The sequence below is a fragment of the Notolepis coatsorum genome, assembly GCF_963971535.1.
Source record: "Notolepis coatsorum genome assembly, chromosome: 19".
In the NCBI taxonomy this organism is placed as follows: Eukaryota; Metazoa; Chordata; class Actinopteri; order Aulopiformes; family Paralepididae; genus Notolepis; species Notolepis coatsorum.
Window position 1 is genome coordinate 18,208,676 of NC_140183.1, and position 21,044 is coordinate 18,229,719.

The 21,044-nt window shown below is 43.7% G+C and overlaps 1 protein-coding gene across 1 annotated transcript in view; it reads left to right on the forward strand.

Annotated features, from left to right (window-relative positions):
• Window positions 1-328: 328 nt before the first annotated feature.
• LOC311246403 (dynein regulatory complex subunit 7-like) overlaps window positions 329-21,044 on the forward strand; it is a gene marked incomplete at both ends in the record, with an annotated part of 61,590 nt that continues 40,874 nt past the window's right edge. Inside the window, 5 exons of the mRNA XM_084336560.1 lie at window positions 329-423; window positions 1,594-1,768; window positions 2,204-2,329; window positions 13,672-13,866; window positions 17,390-17,548. Coding sequence (XP_084192686.1) covers window positions 329-423; window positions 1,594-1,768; window positions 2,204-2,329; window positions 13,672-13,866; window positions 17,390-17,548 — 750 coding nt within the window. The remainder of the gene's footprint in view (window positions 424-1,593; window positions 1,769-2,203; window positions 2,330-13,671; window positions 13,867-17,389; window positions 17,549-21,044) is intronic.

The window sequence follows — 21,044 nt, forward strand, 5'->3', positions numbered from 1 at the left end:
AGCGGGATGGTTGACAGGTATGTCATGTTAACGTATCTTTAATTAACGCCAGCTAACTGATTTTCGTTGGTAAGACCTAATTGTCGGACAAGATCATTATTAAGTAGCACAATTTTGTATGCAACATGTACATTTTAGCATTTATTAGCACAGTGAATTCTTTGTTGTGATGATTTGAATTTCAACATTACGTCAGTTACCTAATGTTAGCTAACCAGACAAATAACAACACCACTTGACTTTTGACAGGGTGCAAACGTGAACGTTGTACTAAATTGAAGAGCAGCCACAATCTCATCTGACATCAATAACCAAATTAAGTAGGCTGATGGAGGATATATCTGAGGAGGAGAGTGGGAGGAGAGGTCTGGCTGAACTGGAAGAGAGTCTGGGCAACATCCTCGTGACCCCAGACGGTTCTCTGTGAGTGCACACACACACACACACACACACACACACACACACACACACACACACACACACACACACACACACACACACACACACACACACACACACACACACACACACACACACACACACACACACACACACACACACACACACACACACACACACACACACACACACACACACACACACACACACACACACACACACACACACACACACACACACACACACACACACACTAATACTTTATTTGGTTGGGGACCCTGATGTAAACAAGACAAATGTCTTTCTCTGGTCTGCATCCCCTTAACAATTGTGTGTATTGAGCCGTACTGTATTGTACCCATTCTGCAATCTGTTCAATAAAAATGTCATTCATTCATTCATTCATTCAATCATTGGTTCCACAAATTATATTACATAAACAGGGAATCAAATGTATCGGGGCCAAGCAGCACTGAACACTTAAGGGTACACATAGCACCTCCTTCTCCACGTGGCTAAGCTGCCAATAATAGCTTGCCTTAGACAGAGCAATATTTGGCAATTTGTTTGGCTTTTCTTTTAGACATTGCAGCAATTCTCAGACCGGTCATGGTGCATTTGTATACATGGCCAAGACTTCCGAATACAAGTACACTATATCTACACCTATACCCAAGGTCAGCCATGATCACACTGACTAGTGGTTGGTATTTGATATACTTGTCCCGGAAGGCCTGGTCCATGTACAGATCAAAGGTACAGCCTACTTCTATGACCAGCACCTCCCTGTGGCTGGTGTCAACAAAAACAACATCCGGTGTATTTGGTATGTTAGCAAAGACATCATTGGTAAGGCCAAACCACTCTGGTTTCACTCTGGCATGTTTATACATTGCTGCACTAGATGGTGATATGTTCCGTACCGCATCAGACACAATGTCCACAATACGGTCATGACGAGCGATGTACAGGTGTTTGTATGCATTACATCCGTTTGTTATGTGTGCAATGGATTCTAGGTGTTGTGAATCCTGATGGTTTAAACAGAATGGACTTAGTTTATTGAGAATAGGAAGTGGTGTGTAGGTATTTATGGGTATCGTTTTTCATTCTTTGTTGTCTGTTGAGGAGCAGGAAGCTGGAAACGTCACATTTGGTGTTAATACATAATGTTTTGTCTTTCACTCACTCAAGACCAATCTGGAACAAGGAAGTGGACTTGTCTCAATGTCCCGCCTCCTACAAGGAGAACTCCCCCGAGGAGAGGAGGCTATTGGCTGTCGCCGACCGCTTTCACCGGCAGTACCTGCACATCTACCCTGACCGGAATCCCCTGCTGCTCTGCCCACTGAATGAGTGTGGCGTTGAGGTAAACGATGGAAATACATCTGGGAGGCGTGCTCATGCGCACACACACACACACACACACACACACACACACACACACACACACACACACACACACACACACACACACACACACACACGCACACACGCACACACACACATTGCTTGTTAGCAAGCGCCGATATCATACACAAACAAAATATCTTCGTGTTTCCTCCTCTACTTCTCCTCTTCTCTCTCTCCCCCTCTCGCTCTCTCTAGCTACCTCCTCCTCTATCTTCTATCTTTACCTCCTCCCCAGCTTTTCTCTCCCTTCCTTTATACCTCTCACTCATTTCACAACCCTAACAACGTATACATCTCCCGCTCTCTCTGTCTGTCTCTGTATCTCTCTCTCTGTACCCCCCCCTCTCCCCTCTCTCTCTCTCCCTCTCTAATATCTCTCTCCCACCATTAGAAGTTTGTGTCGACCACCTTACAGAGCAATCTGATAAACTACTCTGAGCTGTACAGATGGGATGGCCTGGCCTCCTTCGTAGCCGACTGCCTTTCCCTGGAGCCACTGGAGCCTTCCATCCATCTAGTCAGTAACACACACACACACATGCACGCACGCACGCACGCACACACACACACACACACACACACACACACACACACACACACACACACACACACACACACTCGCACGCACGCACGCACACACACACACACACACACACACACACACACACACACACACACACACACACACACACACACACACACACACACACACACACACACACACACACACACACACACACACACACACACACAAATACAATTAAACACCTGGAGAGCCTGAGAGGAATATGTAGCTTGTGGAGCAAGTTCAGGGTTAATTAATAAACTTCATTCATTCAATTGTTTCTTCCTCCTATATGAAAGATTACATTTCCCCCAAAGGGTTAACCATCTGTAGTGTGGCAGTGAAAGGGTTAACCTGCTGTTGTGTGGCAGTGAAAGGGTTAACCTTCTGTGTGTTGTCGCAGTGAAAGTGTTAACCGTTTGGTAGTGCAGCAGTGAAAGGGTTAAATTGAATGAGGCCACGTTAAGCACAGATTGAGGCCGCATGTGTTCTCCCCATTTCTCTGCAGTTAACACTGTTCCCAAATGTAATTTAAAACGTTTATTTCCCTAATTTACAGCAACGACAAGTTTATAATCAAGAAAAGACAAATAAACAAACAAAGTCACATAACACAATACAAACTTAAATAAACAACAAAATTGGTTAAAACAGTCCCAAGTTGACACACAGTGATGGGAAATCATACTCTTAAAATCTGTAAATGTTGGAAGAACCTCCACCTTTAGAGTGAGTTGGAGGTCATTCCAAGTGTTGGGTGCGTCAATTGAAAAGGCTGATCTTCCAAGTTCAGAGCTCATGCTCGAGGACCCTAAGAACCAGACCCTAAGAAGCAATGTGATAGAAGCAATAGATAGAAGCAAAGAGGCGCTACAGGGATAAAATTGAACTCCAATATGAACAGGCTGACTCTAGAGCTATGTGGCAGGGCCTCAGCACGATGACATATTACAAAGGCACCTCCCTCAAGCTGAACAGTGACATCTCCTTAGCATAGGCGGCGGGTGGGCTTCATGTCCGGGAAGGCTGTATAGGGAACGGCCCTTGCGCGCAGCGGGAAAAATTTGACCTTTTATTTTTGGTTGCACGCAAACTGTCCAGGTTCTGATTTCATATACACACACACACACTACTAGGCTATACTACAGCGAGCCCCACTCATTTATATATAGTGCAAATTAAGTGTTCAAATGAAGGCATCCAATAATATATGAACCATTGTCTTACCTTAATGCAGATAAATGCGACGTTTCGTCTTGGTGAGAAAGACCGTTGAAAACAATGTACAGTAGCTCTAAAAAGTTTACACGATTTGATGAACTCGGACTCTCATCATGTCCTCTTAGAGCAAGCCCTTGTTTGCCAAGATAAAACAACATACAGCCTCAGGTGAGTGATCGGTAGTTATGCCTCTCCTCGCTTCTCTACAAAGCGATCGGCGGGCTGAAATTCAGAACACAGATGTTTGCTTTACTCTGCCTGCGGGATCAGGATGATCATGTGAATGATGTGATTGGCCACATTATTTAACCTGAGCCTATGCGTGATTGGTTACTGCCTGTACCGAATGTTAAACGCTGCCACCGATTGACACCTCGGCCAGCCGGCTGCAGCACAAGACACACACAATAGCCAGCAGCCTGCGCATATATTATATACATTTCAAGATTCCGAGCATAATATTCTGGGTAGGCATAGCCCCCCCTAGCCTTATATACGCGCCGCCTATGCTCCTTAGCAAATGATCTCAATACCTTCTGACATATTTAACCTGTCCTTGGAACAGGCTGTCATCCCCACCTGTCTGAAGAAGTCCACTATTATCCCTGTACCCAAAAATCCAAGCCTGCTTGCCTCAACGACTACCGTCCTGTAGCTCTCACCTCCATAGCCATGAAGTGCTTTGAGAAGCTAGTAAAGGGCTACATCTGCTCCTCCCTCCTCATCAACCTGGACCCCCTGCAATTTGCATACCGCCCCAACAGGTCCACGGAGGACGCCATAGCCCATGTGCTGCACACAGCAGCATCACACCTGGACAAGAGGCAGGGGAACTATGTGAGAATGCTGTTCATCGACTACAGCTCAGCATTCAATACCATAGTCCCCTCCAAACTCATAGCCAAGCTCAGGGACCTGGGCTTGAACTATGACCTCTGCCAGTGGGTCTTGGACTTCCTGACGGGCAGACCCCAGGTGGTGAGAGCAGGCAACTGCACCTCCTCATCCATCACTCTCAACATAGGGGCCCCCCAGGGCTGTGTTCTGAGTCCCCTCCTCTACTCCCTGTACACACATGACTGTGTGGGACAGCGGAACAACAACACAATCATCAAATTTGCTGACGACACAGTAGTGGTGGGCCTGATCTCTGCAAACGATGAGAGGGCCTACCTGGAGGAGGTCATGGTTCTAGTGGGATGGTGTCAAGAGAACAGCCTCTCCTTGAACGTCAGCAAAACAAAGGAGATGATTGTGGACTTTAGGAGGTTGGGGGTCAAGGACTACAGCCCCCTCAGCATCGACGGGTCACCGGTTGAGAGAGTGAACAGTTTTAAGTACCTCGGAGTCCACATATCCGAGGACTTGACATGGACCACACACATTGACAGTGTTGTGAAGAAGGCACGGCAACGCCTCTACTTCCTCAGGCGCCTAAGGAAGTTCCAAGTCAACCTTCTGTAGTGTGGTAGTGAAAGGTTAACCTTCTGTAGTTGGTAGTGAAAGGTTAACCTTCTGTAGTGTGGTAGTGAAAGGTTAACCTTCTGTAGTGTGGTAGTGAAAGGTTAACTTTCTGTAGTGTGGTAGTGAAAGGGTTAACCGTCTGTAGTGTGGTAGTGAAAGGGTTAACCTTCTGTAGTCTGGTAGTGAAAGGGTTAACTTTATGTAATGTGGTAGTGAACGGGTTAATCCTCTGTAGTGTGGTGGTGAAAGGTTAACCTTCTGTAGTGTGGTAGTGAAAGGGTGTAGTGTGGTAGTGAAAGGGTTAACCGTCTGTAGTGTGGTAGTGAAAGGGTTAACCTTATGTAGTGTGGTAGTGAAATGGTTAACTTTCTGTAGTGTGGTAGTGAAAGGGTTAACCCTCTGTAGTGTGGTAGTGAAATGTTAACCTTCTGTAGTGTGGTAGTGAAAGGGTGTAGTGGTAGTGAAAGGGTTAACCTTCTGTAGTGTGGTAGTGAAAAGGTTAACCTTCTGTAGTGTGGTAGTGAAAGGTTAACCTTCTGTAGTGGTAGTGAAAGGGTTAACTGTCTGTAGTGTGGTAGTGAAAGGTTAACCTTCTGTAGTGTGGTAGTGAAAGGGTTAACCATCTGTAGTGTGGTAGTGAAAGGGTTAACTGTCTGTAGTGTGGTAGTGAAAGGTTAACCTTCTGTAGTGTGGTAGTGAAAGGGTTAACCGTCTGTAGTGTGGTAGTGAAAGGTTAACCTTCTGTAGTGTGGTAGTGAAAGGTTAACCTTCTGTAGTGTGGTAGTGAAAGGTAACCTTCTGTAGTGTGGTAGTGAACGGGTTAACATTCTGTAGTGTGGTAGTGAAAGGGTTAACTGTCTGTAGTGTGGTAGTGAAAGGTTAACCTTCTGTAGTGTGGTAGTGAAAGGTTAACCTTCTGTATTGTGGTAGTGAAAGGGTTAACTTTCTGTAGTGTGGTAGTGAAAGGTTAACCTTCTGTAGTGTGGTAGTGAAAGGGTTAACCGTCTGTAGTGTGGTAGTGAAAGGTTAACCTTCTGTAGTGTGGTAGTGAAAGGTTAACCTTCTGTAGTGTGGTAGTGAAAGGTTAACCGTCTAGTGTAGTAGTGAAAGGTTAACCTTCTGTAGTGTGGTACGATGAATTGAAAATGGGGGACCCTGATGTAAACAAGACGAAAGTCTTTCTCTGGTCTGCATCCCCTTAACAATTGTATGTATTGAGCTGTACTGTACTGTACCCATTCTGCAATCTGTTAATAAAGTTTTCAATCAATCAATCAATGGTAGTGAAAGGTTAACCTTCTGTAGTGGTAGTGAAAGGTTTAACTGTCTGTAGTGTGGTAGTGAAAGGTTAACCTTCTGTAGTGTGGTAGTGAAAGGGTTAACCGTCTGTAGTGTGGTAGTGAAAGGTTAACCTTCTGTAGTGTGGTAGTGAAAGGTTAACCTTCTGTAGTGTGGTAGTGAAAGGTAACCTTCTGTAGTGTGGTAGTGAACGGGTTAACATTCTGTAGTGTGGTAGTGAAAGGGTTAACTGTCTGTAGTGTGGTAGTGAAAGGTTAACCTTCTGTAGTGTGGTAGTGAAAGGTTAACCTTCTGTATTGTGGTAGTGAAAGGGTTAACTTTCTGTAGTGTGGTAGTGAAAGGTTAACCTTCTGTAGTGTGGTAGTGAAAGGGTTAACCGTCTGTAGTGTGGTAGTGAAAGGTTAACCTTCTGTAGTGTGGTAGTGAAAGGTTAACCTTCTGTAGTGTGGTAGTGAAAGGTTAACCGTCTAGTGTAGTAGTGAAAGGTTAACCTTCTGTAGTGTGGTACGATGAATTGAAAATGGGGGACCCTGATGTAAACAAGACGAAAGTCTTTCTCTGGTCTGCATCCCCTTAACAATTGTATGTATTGAGCTGTACTGTACTGTACCCATTCTGCAATCTGTTAATAAAGTTTTCAATCAATCAATCAATGGTAGTGAAAGGTTAACCTTCTGTAGTGGTAGTGAAAGGTTTAACTGTCTGTAGTGTGGTAGTGAAAGGTTAACCTTCTGTAGTGTGGTAGTGGTAGTGAAAGGGTTAACTGTCTGTTAAATTTAATATATTTTTTTAAGTCGACCAATAGTCGACTAACGGCAAATTTTGGCCAATCCTAGTCGACCATCCAAATCCTTAGTCGGGGACAGCCCTATATAATACTAATATACGCCAAAATCATGGGGATTATTGAGTTATGGCAACGATCCATATCCACGGTGTGTCTTGAGTCCTGCGACGATAAATGAGTGGCCGGACGGAATTAGGGGACGGACCGAGCTGCAACGGGCATTTCCGGTTTGGCAACTCGCCGATCAGCCACCAGGTGGCAGTATTGAAGCGTTGCAGAGTTGTGCTGAGTCCCGCAGCATCTGACAAGGCTCCGTGAGTGAAATATGAATACCATGACGAAAATATGAAATATGATCAGAATAACGTCGTACGCCGTGATCTGGCAGAATTCGCATGAACTTGAAACCCGTCTTAAGCCGTTTCCGGCGGAGAAAGGGTTAAGGCCGGAGCATCTACCAAAACAAAGAACAGTGAAGCTCGGATTACTACCCACTTTCAAAACCACTCTCAAAGAACACCTACGGGAGACTGCAATTCGAAACTGGCCCCTGTAAATGTCCTAACCCAACCCACTCCAATGTACAGTAATTTACCTAGTATGGTTCTGTCAATATTCCAATGTACAGTATTGCTTGTTTGTACAGTGTTTCCCCCCCCCCCCAACCCCCTCCAATGTACAGTAAATTACCTAGTATGGTTGTCAATATTCCAATGTACAGTTTTGCTTGTACAGTGGTACAGTGTTTCCCCCCCCAACCCCTCCTACCCAACCCCCCCCCACCCAACCCCACCCAACCTCCTACAGTTTTTACATCAAATGTATATACTCCCTTTTCTGGACTCTTTTTGTATCACAAACAGTACTGTATTTGCAAATCTGGTATGTCATAAATGTATAGATGTAGCAGTACTGTCTATCTATGTCATGTATGTCATATATGTCCTGATGAATTGAAAATGGGGGACCCTGATGTAAACAAGACGAAAGTCTTTGAATGAATGAATGAATGAAAACTTTATTTAACAGATTGCAGAATGGGTACAGTACAGTACGGCTCAATACACACAATTGTTAAGGGGATGCAGACCTGAGAAAGACGTTTGTCTTGTTTACATCAGGGTCCCCCATTTTCAATTCATATAGACATTTATGACATACACAACATACATGACATTTATGGCATAGGGACATATAGGTATTTAGTACTGAATATACAGTACTGTTACCCCTAGATCCTGACAGAGTATATACATATGATGGAGGGGACTGTACATTAGGAGGGGGTGGGTGGGTGGGAGAGAAATATACATACGGTTCAAGTTTCAAGTTTCTTTAATAGTTGTCATACAGAAGTACAGAATACTTTCATACAAAATGCTTCTTACTGTTACGCTCCAGAGACTGTGCTAGACAAGATAGTATCAAATAACATAGTATAGCATGTAATTTAGAAGAAGAAAATGAGGTCACAGTGTTCGGTATAGACATATGTACAATGTTCTGAGTTACCATATAATATACAATACTATGCAGTGTACTAATGTACAGTACTATATAGTGCAAAGCAGAAATTGGATGAGGTACAATTTAGGTACAATTTACAGTAAGGTGTACGAGTTGTAGTGCAATCCTTCATCAATAAATATAAAGTGTGGGGAGTGGGTGCTACAGTGTGTTTGTTTAAAGTGGGTGTGTGCTATAAAGTGTGTGGAGTGGGTGCTACAGTGTGTTTGTTTAAAGTGAGTGTGTGCGTGTGGATGTGTGTGCTATGTGCGTTTGGTGGTTGTTGTTGTGTAGTGTTCATTGTTCGTTTGGCAGCCTGATGGCCTGGGGATAGAAGCTTCTTCTGAGTCTTTCTGTGCTCGCCTTGAGACTCCGGTATCGCTTGCCTGACCGCAGCAGTTCAAAGAGGCAGTTGTTCGGATGACTGGAGTCTTTAATGATTCTCTTAGCCTTGCCCTTGCAACGCTTGTTGTAAATGTTCTGGAGGGTGGGGAGCCCCCCTCCAATTGTGCGTTCGGCTGAACGTGTCACTCTTTGTAGTCTGCTTCGGTCTTGTGCAGTGCTATTCCCAAACCAGGAGGTGATGTTGCCGGTCAAGATGCTCTCTATTGTACATGAGTAGAAGTTCTTAAGGATCTTCTGACTGACTTGGAACTTCCTTAGGCGCCTGAGGAAGTAGAGGCGTTGTTGTGCCTTCTTCACAACACTGTCAATGTGTGTGGTCCATGTCAAGTCCTCGGATATGTAGGCTCCGAGGTACTTAAAGCTGTTGACTCTCTCAACCGGTGCCCCGTCGATGCTGAGGGGGCTGTAGTCCTTGACCCCCGACCTCCTGAAGTCCACAATCATCTCCTTTGTTTTGCTGACGTTCAGGGAGAGGCTGTTTTCCTGGCACCATCCCGCCAGGACCTTGACCTCTTCCAGGTAGGCCCTCTCGTCGTTGGCAGAGATCAGGCCCACCACCACTGTGTCGTCAGCAAATTTGATGATTGTATTGCTACTCCGCTGAGCCACACAGTCGTGTGTGTACAGGGAGTAGAGGAGGGGACTCAGAACACAGCCCTGGGGGGCCCCTATGTTGAGGGTGATGGATGAGGAGGTGCAGTTGCCTGCTCTCACCACCTGGGGTCTGCCAGTCAGGAAGTCCAAGACCCACTGGCAGAGGTCATAGTTCAAGCCCGGTGGGGTGGAGACTGTACATTTGGAGGGGGTGGGTGGGTGGGAGAGAAATATACATACGGCGGGGAGGGAATATATACATGCCGTGGGGAGGAGACTGTCTATTGGGAGGTGGTGGGGGGTTTGGGCATTTACGGTGGCCAGTTTCGAATTGCAGCCTCCCGTAGGTGCTCTTTAAGAGCGGTAATGTTAGGGTTTGTAACCGACCCCAAGCGCAACGGCACAGAGAGAGTTGTTTCAGAGTTAGCCAAAGCAAGGGCGTATTTATTCTCAGAGTCACAAGATAGAATTAGGTTGAGCAACAGAACAAACGGGGAATCTGGCATGTGAAGAATGTTACGGCTCTGCAGATTCTCCCAGTAGGTGGTGGTGAGGAATTAGTTTGGGACGTCTGAGCCGCTCTGCAGATCCTCCCAGCATACACTCCAGGTGGAAACGGAGGGAGAGAGAGAAATCCCAGTTAGCCCAGCGCACAACAGAAACAGAGAGGTGACTGATCCAAATAAATATCCAAGTGACTTGATCTTCGGTGTGATACACACAGTTAGCAGAGTCCAGAGAAAAAACAATACGGTAATCCAAAGTGTAAATCCAACAACAAAAATTAGGTGAGAACAGTATAACAAAAACGGGATCTCTTCGGTGTTTCACAAACACACAAAAAACGGGTGATCCAAAAAGAACTGTTTCCAAAAACTCACCAGAGCGCAACGCGTAAAGCGGGCAGATAAACGAGGCGCAGCTTCGTACGGGGAATCAGATTCTCCACAGGGAATACTTCACGAAAGTCCTGGGGAGCAACAGACAGGGAACAGCGATGGGAAAGACAGGCAGATGCAGGGAATATTCAAAACGATCCAACATCGATACTAGGGGAATCAGGGTATATAAAGCCACAGGGCGCTGATGAAAAGCTGTGACAGCTGCGGGATGAAATTGATCATTGCTCCAGAAGCGTGTGGTGGGAAGAGCACCAATCAACACGGCATCTTACAGGAAAGAAGCGTGTGGCGGGGAATGCAATTAATTAACAAAATACCTTAAAGGAACGGAGCGAGTGGGTGGGGAGCGGACCAAACCTCACAGGTTTTGGATGTGGGTAGGGATTCACATTCCTTTACAGCTTCCGGTAGGGCGTTCCACATTGATGTGGCATAATTGCGAAACATGTTTAGTCCCTTGTTTGAGCCGAATTTCTCTGGTCTGCATCCCCTTAACAATTGTGTGTATTGAGCTGTACTGTATTGTACCCATTCTGCAATCTGTTAATAAAGTTTTCAATCAATCAATCAATCAATCAATCAATCAATCAATCAATCAATCACAGTGACATCATTCTCTGCTCCGGACACCATTACTCCACTATATTTGAGCAAATAGTTGTTTGGTGCTATATTAATGTTCAAAATCTTGAATAGTGCTCCTTTAAATTCTTAGCAGCCTAAGTTAGGCTAACACTACATGCTGGCTACAAGGGGCTAGTAGAATTCACAATTCACTTTCTACAAGTCCCACCACTTGCCCACATTATATAAATAAGTCAGGAAATGTAGATACTGTATATGGCCCACTGACTTTATATTTCATTCAGTATTGAGGCATAGTAATCCATAAATTAAATTAATCAGATAATAATGAGAGTAATCCTGTGGATTATGTTTGAAACAGGTAGTCAGTGTGGTGGAGATACGGCGAATCCGTAATAACTTACTCAGTCAGTGGGTCCGGTAGGTTAATACAATTTATTAACTCAGAATGAAAGTATCAAATACAAATGAGTCAGAGAATATGGCTGAAGGGCTCTCACGTCAAGCTTCTAGCTGGGAGACCTGAAGAGAGAGAGAGACTCACATTTTGGGAACCCTCTTATAGACACGGGGAGGGGGGGCGGGCAATAAAACTGGGGGCTGGGTGAGATAGCTCAAAGGAATGAATGAATGAATGAATGAATGAATGAATGAATGAATGAAAACTTTATTTAACAGATTGCAGAATGGGTACAATACAGTACCGCTCAATACATACAATTGTTAAGGGGATGTAGACCTGAGAAAGACGTTTGTCTTGTTTCCATCAGGGTCCCCCATTTTCAATTCATATTATAGACATTTATGACATACACAACATACATGACATTTATGGCATAGGGACATATAGGTATTTAGTACTGATACATTTGTGACATAAACGGTATTCAAATATACAGTACTGTTACCCCTAGATCCTGACAGAGTATGATGGGGAGGGGACTGTACATTAGGAGGGGGTGGGTGGGAGAGAAATATACATACGGTGGGGTGGAGACTGTACATTAGGAGGGGGTGGGTGGCTGGGAGAGAAATATACATACGGCGGGGAGGGAATATATACATGCGGTGGGGAGGAGACTGTCTATTAGGAGGTGGTGGGGGTTTTGGGCATTTACGGTGGCCAGTTTCGAATTGCAGCCTCCCGTAGGTGCTCTTTAAGAGCGGTTTTGAATGTGGGCAGGGATTCACATTCCTTTACAGCTTTGGGTAGGGCATTCCACATTGTTGTGGCATAATTGCGAAACGTGTTTAGTCCCTTGTTTGAGCCGAATCTGGGTTTAACATGATTTGTGGAGCTCCCTCTGGTGTAGTGGTTGTGGTATTCACTGACCTTTGGGAAGTATTTTGACATGTACATGGGCACCCCGGTCGTATAGTGTATCTTGTAGACCAGGCCCATTGCAAGTTGCTGTACTCTGTCGTCTACTCTAAGCCATCCTAGGTTGTCAAAGTGGGCAGGGGTGAGGTGGGTTCTGGGGTTCAGGTCAAGTAGTAGTCTGACCAGTTTGTTCTGTGATGTTTGTAATTTTGTTTTAAGCGCCTTTGAGGTGCTTTGGTACCATGAGGTGCACGCATAGTCATAGTACCCTTGAATGAGTGCTCCTGCCAGAGTCTTCAGGGTATTCTTGTTTACCAGAGAGGAGATCCGGTACAAGAATCTAGTTCGTTGGTTGACTTTTTTTATTACATTGGATGCCATTTTGTCACAGGAAAGATTTGCCTCTAGGATGGAACCCAGGTAGGTAATTTCGTCTTTCCTTGTGACAATATTGTCACCCACTGTAACTGAGAAGCCGTCGGTCTTGCTGAGTTTGTTATTTGAACCGAAGAGAATGAACTCTGTTTTGACCATGTGTAATGATAGTTTGTTATCAGCGAGCCATATGCAGATTTTGCCTAGTTCCGAGCTGAGGGTTTTTTCAACCTGCAACTTGTTCTTGTCAGAGACCAGCAGGGCTGAGTCGTCCGCAAACAGGAACAAGTTGCAGTCACAGGCTGACGACATGTCATTTGCATAAATTAGGAAGAGTAGCGGTCCTAGTATGCTTCCTTGTGGAACACCACAGCTCACTGTGAGGGGAGGGGATAGAGTACCGTTTACCTCTACCATCTGTTCTCTCCCCTCCAGGTAGGATTGCATCCAGTTTACTGATAAGCTATCAAAACCAATTGCTTTTAGCTTGTCCATCAGAATGGAGTGATTGACAGTGTCCAAGGCCTTTTGTAGGTCCAGCATGACCATGCCGCAGTATTTGCCCGCGTCCACCTCTTGTTTGATGTGGTCGTTCAAATAGAGGAGGCATGTGTCAGTGGAGTGGGACCTTCTGAAGCCAGATTGGAATTCGTAGATTCGATTTTTTTCCGCCAGGTACTTTTCGACCTGTTCATAGACTATTTTCTCCATGACTTTCGAGATGGAGGTAAGGGAGGGAGGGAGGGGACAAGGTTTTTATCCTCCACATCAGTAATAATGAGTAATGTGTTTGAAAGTAGCTGTCATAACCCCGCATGTTAATCCTCCCCACCAGCCCAGGTACCTGTTGTCACCCACCCTGACTCTGCAGAGGCAGAGGGGGACCTGCTTCGACTTCTCCACCCTGCTGTGCAGTCTGCTGCTGGGGGCAGGCTTCAACGCCTACTGTGTCAGCGGCTACGCTGTCAAGGAGATGTGTCTGCTCAACCAGAGCCTGCAGGACTGCCCCCTGCTGGTGGCTGATGTCAAGGTCGGCTTCTGCTAAGTGGTCATTATAATACTGTTTGACCCGAGTATAATTGTTTCTCACACACACACACACACACACACACACACACACACACACACACACACACACACACACACACACACACACACACACACACACACACACACACACACACACACACACACACACACACACACACACACACACACACACACACACACACACACACACACACACACACACACACACACACACACACACACACACACACACACACACACACACACACTTTTGAAGTCACAAAGGTCTATTTTCTGGTTCTGATGTGATCAGAACCGGCTTGATCCTACTCTGCGTTGTGAAATTGTGTCTCCTAAAAACCCTTGTACTTTCAAAAGACCAACCGGTCTTGTTCGACAGCAGCTAAGCAGGAGAAATGAAGAGGAGAAGATGTACTAGCATCTGTTTAATTCAAAGTTAAGAGTGTAATTACAATGGTTTTGGTTCAATTACAATAAAGAACACTATAATATTCAAGGTACCGGAGCACTATGCCGCTCGTCCTTCTAAGAAAGCAGATTAAAGAATGATAGTTGTTCCGTTGTTGATGTTCTTTGTTGTCTGGCTGACAAACAAAGAATAGTCTTTTCTCCCTCCAAAAGCTCTTTTCCGTTGGTTCTCCTCTGCCCGCGCCGTCCGCTGTGTGAAGGTGGGTGTCGTCCTGTGTTGTTCCGTTTCAGAGTCCCTCTCCCGTTCCAACACCCCCTCTTATCCCTGAGCCAGACACCCTCGGCGTGACGTCACCAAGTGACCTCCCGCATAGGATTTCCAGCCAATCGCGAGCCTTCACAGAGTATTTGAAAAAGGAGGAGGGCCCTTAAGCAGACCAATTTACTTATGCCTTCTCTTAAGTCAGAGAGTTGAATTGCCTAGACTAACCTTGATATCTGTTAGTATTTACGCTTCAAGATATATCCAATTGATTTGAGATTGATTTTCTAAATACAAACATATTACTTTTAACTAATAGAATCTTTATATGAGATGAGAATCACCGTCTGTTACCATCAAGCCTAGTTTCAAACCTAAGTAAAACTAGTCTTACTATGCTGGGGATTAAGTCTTCAAAACAGTCTTTCTGGCTTACATTGAATAGCTACAAACAGTTTATACTTAGCGTTCATTAATAATATGTTCCCCCATGATTTACCAAGACTCTTTAACCTAGATACCACATTGTTTTGAGTGATTGCCTCTGAGCTAGTATAATCACATCCCAGGCCGCGAGGCAGGAGATAACGAATTCATGTGATGTGGTCATCCTATTATTTTAGCTGCTGGCCCACACCATTCAGCTGTTGGCCCACACCCATGTGTAACCAGTTTCTGTGTTGTCTTGAAGGAAACCTGTTTATTCAGTAAATAACAGAAGAATGTGAACTGTCCCAAACGGCTGACAACACTTGTATGTAAATCTATTCAAGTGAGATTTTATCAATGGTTGAAATAGAATCTCGGACGCTTGCCTTATCCTCCCCCAGCTACTCCCAACCATTTGGCGGGGGCTCCATAAAGCCTTTTGTTCAAATGTTTACCGGCAAGGGGGAAGTTGTCATGTTAAGCCTGTATTTAAATCTAACAGGTTTCCTGTTTGCCCACCTGTGGTTCCCCAGAAAGACAGACCCCCCAGTATCGGCCCTGACCAGAGCGTATCCTAATGGTGAATCTGCCCAACACTTTAACCTTTAACATAGCAGATTTCCATAATAATTGGACAGTTCTGAACAGAGAATTCCACCACACACACACACACACACACACACACACACACACACACACACACACACACACACACACACACACACACACACACACACACACACACACACACACACACACACACACACACACACGCACACACACACACACACACACACACACACACACACACACACAAACACACACACAAACGTGGGATGCTTACACCTATTTGTATATACCGTAGCTACATGCACATGAGGTATCTGTGTCTGTGTGTGCTGTGTAGGAACAGGTGTCTATGTGTGTGTGTGCTGTGTAGGAACAGGTGTCTATGTGTGTGTGTGTGTGTGTGTGTGTGTGTTGTGTAGGAACAGGTGTCTATGTGTGTGTGTGTGTGCTGTGTAGGAACAGGTGTCTATGTGTGTGTGTGTGTGTGTGTGTGTGTGTTGTGTAGGAACAGGTGTCTATGTGTGTGTGTGCGGTGTAGGAACAGGTGTCTATGTGTGTGTGTGTGTGTGTCTCTGTAGGAACAGGTGTCTATGTGAATGAATGAATGAATGAATGAATGAATGAATGAATGAATGAATGAATGAATGAAAACTTTATTTAACAGATTGCAGAATGGGTACAATACAGTACGGCTCAATACACACAATTGTTAAGGGGATGCAGACCTGAGAAAGACGTTTGTCTTGTTTCCATCAGGGTCCCCCATTTTCAATTCATATAGACATTTATGACATACACAACATACATGACAATGACATTTATGGCATAGGGACATATAGGTATTTAGTACTGATACATTTGTGACATAAACGGTATTCAAATATACAGTACTGTTACCCCTAGATCCTGACAGAGTATATACATATGATGGGGAGGGGACTGTACATTAGGAGGGGGTGGGTGGGTGGGAGAGAAATATCCATACGGCGGGGAGGGAATATATACATGCGGTGGGGAGGAGACTGTCTATTAGGAGGTGGTGGGGGGTTTGGACATTTACGGTGGCCAGTTTCGAATTGCAGCCTCCCGTAGGTGCTCTTTAAGAGCGGTTTTGAATGTGGGTAGGGATTCACATTCCTTTACAGCTTTGGGTAGGGCGTTCCACATTGATGTGGCATAATTGCTAAACGTATTTAGTCCCTTGTTTGAGACAAATCTGGGTTTAACATGATTTGTTGAGCTTCCTCTGGTGTAGTGGTTGTGGTATTCACTGACCTTTGGGAAGTATTTTGACATGTACATGGGTACCTTAGTCGTATAGTGTATCTTGTAGACCAGGCCCATTGCAAGTTGCTGTACTCTGTCGTCTACTCTAAGCCATCCTAGGTTGTCAAAGTGGGCAAAGTGTTGTGTAGGAACAGGTGTCTATGTGTGTGTGTGTTGTGTAGGAACAGGTGTCTATGTGTGTGAGTGCTGTATAGGAACTAGGGATGGGCGTGAGTAATCGATTACTCGTAGCTATGAGTAAAAACGATCTTAAATTAAAAAATAAAAAATAATAAAAAAAAAGAATATGAAATTTTTTATTTCATTCTTTTTACATATTTGTTTCACATATATGTGTAAGATTATAACTGTTTGTTGGTTTCCTTAAACATATACGTGAATGAACAAAAGTAGGTAAAAAAAAATATATATATATATATTCAAAAATATCTTATTTTTTTTTATTTCTTTTGAGTTCCCCCCCCCTTTTCGAGTAATACACGATCACTTGAGTATAGCATGCGATCAATCAATCTGAATTTTTCTTAAAAATGCCCATCCCTAATAGGAACAGGCACCAGAGCAGAAACAGCCAGTGAAGAAGTACGCCGTTAAGCCTCCCATGGTCATGGAGAGCGCCTTTAAGAAGAGACAGGAGGAGAGGAGACAGAAGGAGGCGCAGGCTGCACTGCTGGAGAAACAACAGGAGGCACAACAGCTGCAGGAGGTAATGACACACGATCAATATCAGACAGTGAATGAATGATGAATGAAAAAAAGTTTCTTTTTGAACATGTATTCTCCATATTCCTCCAAACAAATCACAGTATCTAGTTCCGTCAAACAGAACAATCATTAAAAAAAATTATAAACAAAAAGTCAAGAGCAATGTATTTAGTTAGTTGACATGTTCAAAAAAGGAGTAGAGGGAAGCTAAGCTTATTGATCCCTACCCCCTTACATTTACATTTGTTCTTCCATTAATTTGACTAGATATAACATAATTTAGTATAATACATTATAGAATATACTTTTACTTATAGTACAAAAAGAAAAAACTTGATTAGCTTGACAGCAGTAAATACAATACAACACTACATAACACAATATAATATAACTTTGTTTATCCGCATTACTCATTTCTGTATTTCTCTAATGTGTATTCTTTAAGCTGCTTTTTAAATTGTGCCATATGTGTTATGGTTTGTAAACAACCCCAACAGCACGTCACAGACAGGTAGTTCAGAGTTAGCCAAAGACGATGCGCGTATTTATTTCACAAACAGAAATGAGCAAAAATAACGTAAATGCATTCGGGGGGAATGTCCTTTAGCAGAGTAGGGCTCTGCGGCTCTGCCCAGAGCAGAGTTGGCTCTGTGGCTCTGCGGCTCTGCGGCTCTGCAGCTTATTGATAATCCACTCGTGGAGAAAAAGAAACTGAGAATGTCATTAATAGAAATGTAGGGATTACGAGGCAGTCCAGTAACAAGGCAGAGTCCAGTACCCAAAACAAAGCGACAATTTTTTCAGTGTTAAGGAACACATAAAAAACAGATGAAGGAATTGATATATTATATTGTATATTATTTGATTTTCCTATTTCCATGCTTCGTGCAATGAATTATAGATATCTAGTATCAACCCAGTACAGTCGTTGCTTCTAGGTTAATACCAAATAGTCCATAGGAGTTAGCACCAATCCTGGATTTGCCAGCCTGATTTAATGGTTCTAAGATTTACATAATATAAAGTTTTACACAAAGAGTGAAATTACACTCTATTACTTTCATAACCAGTTAACATTCTAAATGACATTCAAATATCGTTTTATCTAATAAGTCAGATAGATTAATATGATATAGTTGTTTTTAGTTCCAGTCTAACATCCTGTAAATACATTCTTCTTTTAGCAAGTCTGGGCTGGTCTGCCCTCTGTTCAGACCAGCTGCTCTGCTCCCAGTGGGGTGTGATCACCACATTAACATACAGTCAACTAGAGGTTCCCACACTGAGCGTGGGAAGATCTAATCTTCTCATATCATATATGTACTTAAGGCATTATTTGAATTAGCCATTATAACAGATATTTTGCAGTTTCAGTGATGATGTAACAGTCTGCTTGTCTCTTATTCTGTAATTGTATGGATTCAAACAGTTCTCCAGTGGGGGATTTTCTCCTACAGTTACCCAACGGTCTTCAAGACTCCCCTTGAAGGTGTCACAAACAGTTTAGCATAATGGGGCTTTTATGACTTGCCCCTGTCCTCCAACTGTCTTCCAGTATGGTTCCTTATTTAGCACTGAAAACCACTCTGCTGCTAAAAAGTACACCAGGCTTTTGCATATATTTCTTCTCATACACAGACTTATGAAATTCCAGTCAATGGTACCACAATTCCTCCCCATTCAATAATGTCATAAACAAGTACATTGACTTGATTCCTATACATACTAACCATTCAATCTAACATTAAAATAAAAATCATACATTTTTTCTTTTTCTTTTCTTTTTCATAATTTTTAAATTTTCTCATTATTCTTTGGTACATATCATCCCTGGGCTTTTGATCCTCAGGGCTCACAGCCAGCGGCCTATTTTATCAAACAAAAACTTTGAATATGCTGAAAACAATTAAAAATAAATTAATCAAAAAATCACACCTTAAAACCAGTACTCTTAATTTATAGAAAAGATGTTCCAACACTCTTAGATGATCTGGTTGAGAGAAAACATACATTAGTATCACAATATTTTCACTTAATACATTTGTTCTCTGAAATAATATTTTTCTTCCTGCTAATAGCACAATCACATTTGCATAATTAATCAATTGGTTTTCTCATCTATCCTCCCCCCTTATGACCATATAATGGTCATACAACCTTACCTCCTCGTCGTCACAGCTCCAGTCGGGCAGGGAAGGCAGATAAACACCCAAGGAGAAAAATAATTTCACCATCTATCCTAGTGTCTAACTTCCCTAACTTACGTGTATGTCATTAACCATCCCTGCGTTGTGTCCTAATCTATCCGCCCTCTGTTTGCGCGTCTTACCAAATCAAATGTGCACAAACAAAGACCATCAGTAGCTCTGTTCAGTCATCTCCCTGTTCCCCACACCCCAACCAAATTTCACCTCCCCCAGAGGATCCTGCTTACATTTCCTGCACAGTCCTCAGACCGGCTCCGCACCCCTCCTTTGCTTGGCAGCTAAGGTTACATGACCCAGGTCTAGTCATCTCTTTGTCCCATGACTACCTGTCGTCAGACTCACAGACGGCTCTCTAGTCTGGATGTCTTTCCAAAACCTGCGTACCACATCTGATTTCATAAGTCCAACCTGTCCCCTCCCCTCAGGGCTTTTGCATATATTTCTTCTCATACACAGACATATTGATTATGAAATTCCAGTCAATGGTACCACACGCGCAGTACTGGGCCAGCCCTCACAATATGTTTACTCAGTTTGATGTATTCAGGTAAATTATTCCACAACTTCACTCCACAAACATATGCACATGCTTTTCAGCGTAGTGTACCATTGGTTGTTTAAGATTCCCTCTCCCTCTTAAGTTATATTCTCCTTCCCTGTCTCTGAGGGTCAAGAGATATCAGATGAGATGATCCGTAGATAGTGGTACTTAGCACCGGGTCTGTCAACGTTCAACTCGATAATCTCTGTGGTTCTATAGATGTTGCAACTTGCCCCCCTTTGGCCACGATCAGCGGCCTCCGTGGGAATTGAAGTTGAATCTAGTTTAATTGAGCTGAATTGATATTGTTTTGAATGAAGGAGAGGCAACAGACTCCTCTATTAACAATCTGCCGCAGATACACTCGTATTAACCCTTTCACTGCCACGCAACAGAAGGTTAACCCTTTACTATCACACAACCGACGGTTAACCGTTTGGTAGTGTGGCGGGTTAAGGGGTTAAGAATTCAAAATAGACCCCATTTGTCACCATGGCCTCCCTGAAGCAGGGTTCTATGCTGTGCTGCTGCTGCAGAGTCAGGTTTTGTTATTTCTTTATTTTCTTTTGCCTTTATTTAACCAGGTTTGTCCCAATTGAGATCCAGGATCTATTTTACAAGTGAGACCCGGGCCCTATTCCCCGTACCTGGTTCAACTAAGTCGATCAAAAGTCCCATTATCCAGATTCAATTAACCCGATGTTTGAATCCAGGCTTTCCCTGTTCCTCGAACGCTGATTCAGTCTTGT